This window comes from Mus pahari, chromosome 7 (assembly GCF_900095145.1).
Source record: "Mus pahari chromosome 7, PAHARI_EIJ_v1.1, whole genome shotgun sequence".
Lineage (NCBI taxonomy): Eukaryota > Metazoa > Chordata > Mammalia > Rodentia > Muridae > Mus > Mus pahari.
In genome coordinates this window covers 97844642-97851876 of record NC_034596.1, presented here as the reverse complement: position 1 = coordinate 97851876, position 7235 = coordinate 97844642, and the positions used below count along the sequence as shown (strand labels likewise).

Here is a 7235-nt window from a genome sequence, read left to right as displayed (position 1 = left end):
CACACACACACACACACACACACACACACACACACACACACACACACAACCCCTCTCTCTCAGGACAGACTATATCAAATTCCTCTCCTGTCCTTGAGCATCTTGCCTCCACCAAAGCCCATGTGAGCCTTCCAATATAGTGCTGTGACAAACGTTGGCAGATGAATAGCTGTATGCATTTGTTATCTGACAACTATGGAAGTCAGGAAAATGGAATGGGTCACACTGCTAGGAGCTAGCTCCTGACAGAAGAGGCTGAGGGGGAGGTTCCGCAATCAGAGAAGCTTTGACTCATTCTAAGGAGCACCATTCTGTCAGAACTGACCTGTACTACAGCAAGCAAACAGGTTGGATGGTGTGACCCCACAGCTGAAGGTGAGAGGGGACTGTGAGGCTGAAGGCATACTGTATCTTGACTCTATACACAGGAAACCTCATTGCCTGCCCTCTTTCCAAGCAGCAGAGGTATGAACCTCCTCCAGGAATTGACCACACTGTCAAAGTGGTTCATTTCCCCCAAAACCAGCTCTTCTCTCTTCTTACCAGAGACCCTGAGTTCATAGCTTGAGTTCTAGGACCACCAGTTGCTGAGGCCAACTTCTGACCCAGAGGCCCAGGCAGGCATCTAGCTTAAGTGGGACCATTATGCTTAAGGCCATTTTTTTCTCTTCCCTTTTTCCTCACCCCCAACCTCCTGGATTTGGAAGTCAATCTCAAGCATAGCTAATCCTCAGAGATCAGAGAGAAAGGGAAAAGAACAGCCCACCCTCCTGCTGATGCTCCACTCAGTTGCTTGTAGAATAAGCATTAAGCCCCTGGAGATCATTACATTGCTGGAAATCTGGGGCCATTCCTGGCACACTGCAAGCAGCTGCATAGCTGGTTTCTGCAGGAAGAGTTGATGATCTGCTGCCCCAGAAGAGGGTGTCCAAGAGTTATTTTTAATTTCTGGGTCTGCAAACCTAATGATCTATACCTGCTCCATCTCTTCACCCTCATATCTTCCCAGGAATATGGAAACTTCCCTTCAGCCCAGAAAATACTAGAGAGGAGGACTTCTATGTGAACGAGACAAGCACAGTGAAGGTGCCCATGATGGTCCAGTCAGGCAACATTGGTTACTTTCGTGATTCAGTGATCCCCTGCCAGATGATACAGATGAATTATGTGGGGAATGGAACTGCCTTCTTCATTCTTCCAGACCAGGGCCAGATGGACACTGTCATCGCTGCACTTAATCGGGACACAATTGATAGGTGGGGCAAGCTTATGACCCCAAGGTAAGCCCTGTTGCCAGCGTGTATGTTTCTGTTAGGCATATGTTTCTGGAAAATGAGGCAGGTAGACTTTCTTCTCTCCGATACACACCCCTCTACACGCTCAGGTCTTACTTTCCCCATAGGCTGTTAGGTTCTCTAACCTGGACGTTACACTTACAATCCCCCTATCCAGAGGTAATTTGGGACATACCACAAGTCCAGTCCCACCTTCTTGTAAATTTTATAGCCATATCCATCTTGTATATTATATTCTTATATCTATTCCTTAGAGAGAGTTCACCAAACACTAATCTCCCCACTTTTCTATTTTCTTTGAGGACTTATTATAAAGCAAGCCTCACTGTAGATCTTTGGGGACTCTGTAAAGCACAATGCAATTGGCATTGGCATCCTGGGCAACTCACTATAGTGAAAAATTCATGGAGAAACAACTAAGTGCCCAGAGTGATCATGATGCTCTAGCTGTACTACTCTCTTTAAAAATGTCTTGTAAATGAGTTTATACTTTTACATCTGGACCCTGTGGTATGTGTGCATGATCTAACCTCAAGGCATGGCTCCTATTTCATTTTCAAAATCCAGTACTCAGAATTAAACCAAGGGTCTCTTTTTTGTAAACTTACTACTGAACTGTATCTCCAATAACCCCCTTTTAAAGGTAGGGTTTACCAAGACTGGCTGTGAATTCACTCTGTACCTCAAGTAGCCTTTGACACATCAAACTCCTGCTCTGGGGTCTGGAGTTGCTAAGATTACGAGATTGTGACACAAAGTCCAGGTTCATTTCTTTGTAATTATAAAAATGTCTTTAACAACCATCCCTAGTATCCCTCCCTATTCACAACTTTTAATATGCTCTTTTTCTGACCAGATTGTATATATTTTTTAGATCTTTACACTCTGCTCTTTTGTTCTCAATCTTACTGCAAATCTGGCCAAAAGCAGCCAGCAGAGCACATGCCATGGGCTGACTACTAAGCTGCCTTGAAATGTCCAGTTCTATGTGAATTTGTTTATCATCTTTAAATCCATGCAAGTCTCAAGGCATGGACAAAGAGTAGATAGTTGATTGTTAGAATGTAACATGAACATCTGTTTGTTCTGTTTCCCACTCAGCTCTTGTTCTCTCTTGAAACTCAAACATGAGCAGTCCTTACTCTCTCTATAGGACTGTCTTAGTCAGGGTTTCTATTCCTGTACAAACATCATAACCAAGACGCAAGTTGGGGAGGAAAGGGTTTATTTGGCTTACATTTCCATACTGCTGTTCATCACCAAAGGATGCAGGACTGGAACTCAAGCAGGTCAGAAAGCAGGAGCTGATGCAGAGGCCATGGAGGGATGTTCTTTACTGGCTTGTCTCCCCTGGCTTTCTCAGCCTGCTCTCTTATAGAACCAAGACTACCAGCCCAGAGATGGCACCACCCACAAGGGGCCTCTCCCCCTTGATCACTAATTGAGAAAATGCCCCACAGCTGGATCTCATGGAGGCATTTCCCCAGCTAAAGCTCCTTTCTCTGTGATAACTCCAGCTGTGTCAAGCTGACACAAAACTAGCCAGTACAAGGACCATATGGGTCCTATATAGATATGGCTCATTCTTGTTTTCTGAGATCCCACCCTAATCACATGTTTGGCTCCTTTTTATAGACTTCTAGAGCTTCTCTAGCCCATCTTTCCAAGCATTTCCAAATTCCTCAAGCCAGTTCTCAAGACTTCTAAATGACATCATTAGGTATTCACAGAAATCACCCCACTCCCGGTACCTGTTTTGTGTTGGTTCTTTCTTCATTGCTATCATGAATATTAGAGAGAATCATTTTAAAACATTGAAAGATGTGGTTTTGTCTACTGTTTCAGAGGCTTCAATCCATAATAACATGGCTGTTGATTCTGAGCCGATCTGTAGTGAAACAGAACACTGGCTCCCTTTTGCCCCTTTTGTTCACTCAAGACACCCAACTCTCATTTAGGATGGGTCCTCCATCTGCAGTTAAACCTCTCTGGAAACACCATCACAGATACACCCAAAAGTGTATCTCCTAGGTGATTCTAAAATTCAATCAACAATAAAGAATAATCATCACAAGTCCACCCATCCCCTTGACAATTTAATACTCAAAAAACATCATTTTTAAACTATTAAATACCATTACTGCCACCATAGGTGCATAACCACCTCATAATGCAACATGAATTTAATACTTCTTTAAAAATTCAATAGGCTGAACAATATTGACACTGCTCAAAAGTCAAATGTTTCTTTGATACTCAAGGCAATTATCTTGACTGTAAGTCCTTGTAAAATGAAACAAGTTTACATGTTTCTAATATACAACATTACAGAGTAAAATGCCCTATTACAAAAATTTAGATTGAGAGAAAAGAGATAGAACAAAGCAAAACTGAAATTCTGAAAGACAAAAACAATATCCTGCAATTTCATGTCTGACCTCTTGGTGGCATGACCTAGGCTCCAACAGCTTTGGGTAGCTCCATTTCTCTACTTTTTTCTGCCTATAGATGATGTAGTCTCTCTCCTGGGATGACTCTACTCTGAACCTAGTTTTCCTTAGCAGCTATCCCCATGGTACTGTCATATTCAACATTCTGGGGTCTCCATTGCTCAGGAGCTCTGAATAGGATATCTATACTATACATTGTTTGGCCTCAGAGACTTTCTAGAAATTTGGTGCCAACCTCTACAACCCTTCAATTTTACATCTTACATGCCTGCCAAAGTCTACAATGTGGATGATGCCAGTTTCTGCTGCCAGGTTGAGACATCACCCCTTGAACCACAGATGTGTGCCTTTGTGTCTGACACTTAAAAGATACCTTTCTAGGCAGCAATATTCTTACAGGTATCTTGAAAGCTCTATTATTTCAGGTGCTATTGTTTCAAGTGATAATTTAGAGCTCTTGATGATTGAGTGGGAAGTTGCACTCACCATTTTCTGTTATCCCAGTACAGAGCTCCTGGTTTCTCGTTAACAATATTAATCTCCTTAACAAAAATATGATCACTTTATCTAATCCCATCTGATCCTCAGGATAGTTACCCAGGATAAGTTACTTTCATCACCAAACTGTATATTTCTGTTCTGATGTTTTGATATCTCTCCCTGTAAACCTGAGTAAATTCAGCAAGTAATAACAATACCACAACTTAAATAATGTTCACTTGAAAGGGATCATCCAGAGGATACTTTTTCTGATCCCTAGTGAGTGAGTCAAGCTGATAGTACAATTGCTAGTGGGATCACACAGAGAAGTAAACATCTGTCTGGGAAAGGATGTGCTGCTGTCTACTGCCAGGCCTAGCCTTGAACCCTGTAACTTCTTTTGCTTCACTCTGGACAGGCAGATGAACCTGTACATCCCAAAATTCTCCATGTCTGATACCTATGACCTTAAAGATGTGCTGGCAGATGTGGGCATTAAGGATTTGTTCACCAACCAATCGGATTTTGCAGGCACCACCAAAGACACTCCCTTGACATTAACGGTAAGTGTCTTGGGAGCCTTTCTCCAAAACCTACACTAAAAATCTAAATAGTAAGTAACACATCCCATTTGTTAAAGGTCCCATGGGTCCCAAGTGGAAAGGCCCAGGTCCAAGCTCCTTCAAGCACAGTTCAGTAAACAGAGACTCAGCAAGAAAATAACCACACAGAAAGCTAATGACTAGGGAGAGTCATAGCCATCTTGGCTACCATGGGATGAACAGCTACCAATCCCATGAATCCTCACAGAGGATGGACATTGGAAAACAAAGTTGTCATGACAGAAGTGAGAGCAACCCCTAGCAAAAAGAAATAGAAGACAGGGTGAAGGTCTCAATAATATCATACCAGGCCTTCTACTCAATTTCATGTTTCAGTCTTCAGCTTGATGTTCTGAATTCATAACTTTGTTCAGAACATTTAGATTGAATATCTACTATGTACCTGTGCTAGGATCTGGATCTGTGTCCATTACTCAGATATGTACACTGTCCTCCAAACCCAAGGGTTTTGGGTTCATGGAAGCCTTACTTAGTGGTCTATACATTCAATAAATGTGTTGTGTGAACGGGTAAAGTCCACTGATGGACGTTTCAAGTTCATATAGGTGCGGTAGAGACTGTCCCAATGCTGAGGGATCCTTAACTCGGAAAGTGTGAAGAGCTTAAAGTGCTCACAGAGTTAGCAAAAACAATCACTGACAGCAGCAAGAATAGTGGAATACTTGACCTTCAGTCTGTCAACCCAAAATCTCAAATCCTTGAGACCTACTACAGAGGTTCATTCCGATCATGGCTCACCTCTGCCTGGCTGCAGGAGCCAATCACAGAGAGACCCAGAGGCCCTCAAACTTGCTGTGAAATGAAGCTAATGAACGATTTCACCTCAGGGGATGCAAAGAATACACTGGGTGTCATCCAATGTTTAGTTGCCAGGGTGTGCTCTGTCCCAGGTTTTCTAAGCCAGCTGTTGACCATTTGGCGTCTTCAGAACTCTAATGTTCATCATTAAAGGGAACATACCGACAGCCAGGGCTTTACATTTCTGCTTCAGTTTAGGCTTTCCTAGGCCAAGTAGGCACAAGCACATCCTATATAAGTTCCACTCTGCAGTTTCCATAGCAGGATAGACAGAATGAAGTCTCTTGAAGCCTGGGGTCTGATAAGAAAAGCCCAAGATGGAGTACAGGACTTCCTCTGACCTTGTGAGGTGGGTGCAGCCCATCATTCCAAAAAAGAGGAAGTTAGGTACAGTCTGGAGTCAGAGCTGCTGCTTTGATACAGAGCAAACACGTGATGCTTGGAGCACGTGGGCTGTTTCACCTCCCATGGAACAGACAGTGAGGTGTCCATGTGATGAGATGCGAACAGCTCCTGTCTCCTGACAGGGATTTATCTCCTGCCTTTGGTGTTTCTCACAGGTACTCCACAAGGCCATGCTGCAACTGGATGAAGGGAATGTGCTGCCTGTTGCCGACAATGGGAATCCTGTACACCTGCCCTCTGAATCACTCACCATCAAGTACAACAGGTCCTTCCTCTTCCTCGCCTTTGACAAGTACACGTGGAGCAGCCTGATGATGGGCAAAGTCATGAATCCAGTCTAAGAGCTTGTCCTGAGGAGCCACGGTGCCATCTGACTTTGGGAGCATAGAAGTCTTTCCCCAGTCTTCTTCAGGGTCTCCCCAACCCAACCAGATGTTCCTACTTGTAGATATCTTGCAATGAACAGCCCTTGTTGCTACTCTCAAAACAAATCAATTGGGAGGGGACCACTGAGAAAGAGGTAACAGTTATTAAAGGATGTTTTTGCAAACTCTGGAATGCCTGGGTAGTTGCATTCTGAAGAGGGTGTCCCCTCTCTTGATTCATATATAGGTGCTGCCTTATCACTGTCCTCACATGGGGGAAGAGCAGAGATAACTCTCTAGGGTCTTTCATAAGGGCACTAGTCCTATTCATGAAGGTTCCACCCTTGTGACATCATGTGACTCCCTGAAAGGTTTCAAATACTAGGTTTCAAATGAACCAGTGAGATGTTCAGTTCATAATATTTAGTCCTACTGCAAGAGAGGTGAGTCCAGCCAACAAAGCCACCTCTCTTCCTGACGGGAACAAGAACATGGCTCATCTTGGATCTCAGTCACAGGTCAAGTGTAGTGTGCGGCATCAGAAGAAGACTGGCCTGAGACAGAGCCCAGCCAGGTCACAGAGTGCTCCTAAGAATAGTCTGACTGTCTTTAGAAACTTTGGGATGCACAGTGGAAGAGATGACAGACAAAGTCTGGCATGGTGACCGGCACAGAGTTAGCAAAGGGGAAAGCAGCAGATGTGTAGTATCAATTCTAATTCTTGATGCTTCTCATGTTCCCAGTCCAAAATCAACACACACACACACACACACACACACACACACACACACACACACACACCACTGATGCAAACCCCCA

General features: G+C 43.7%; 1 protein-coding gene across 1 annotated transcript in view; it reads left to right on the top strand.

Annotated features, from left to right (window-relative positions):
- The window catches only part of Serpina6 (serpin family A member 6), an 11078-nt gene extending 4469 nt beyond the window's left edge, over positions 1–6609 (top strand). The window contains exons 3-5 of the mRNA XM_021202626.2: positions 1010–1280; positions 4644–4788; positions 6207–6609. Coding sequence (XP_021058285.1) covers positions 1010–1280; positions 4644–4788; positions 6207–6392 — 602 coding nt within the window. The 3' untranslated portion in view covers positions 6393–6609. The remainder of the gene's footprint in view (positions 1–1009; positions 1281–4643; positions 4789–6206) is intronic.
- The last annotated feature ends 626 nt before the right edge of the window (positions 6610–7235 follow it).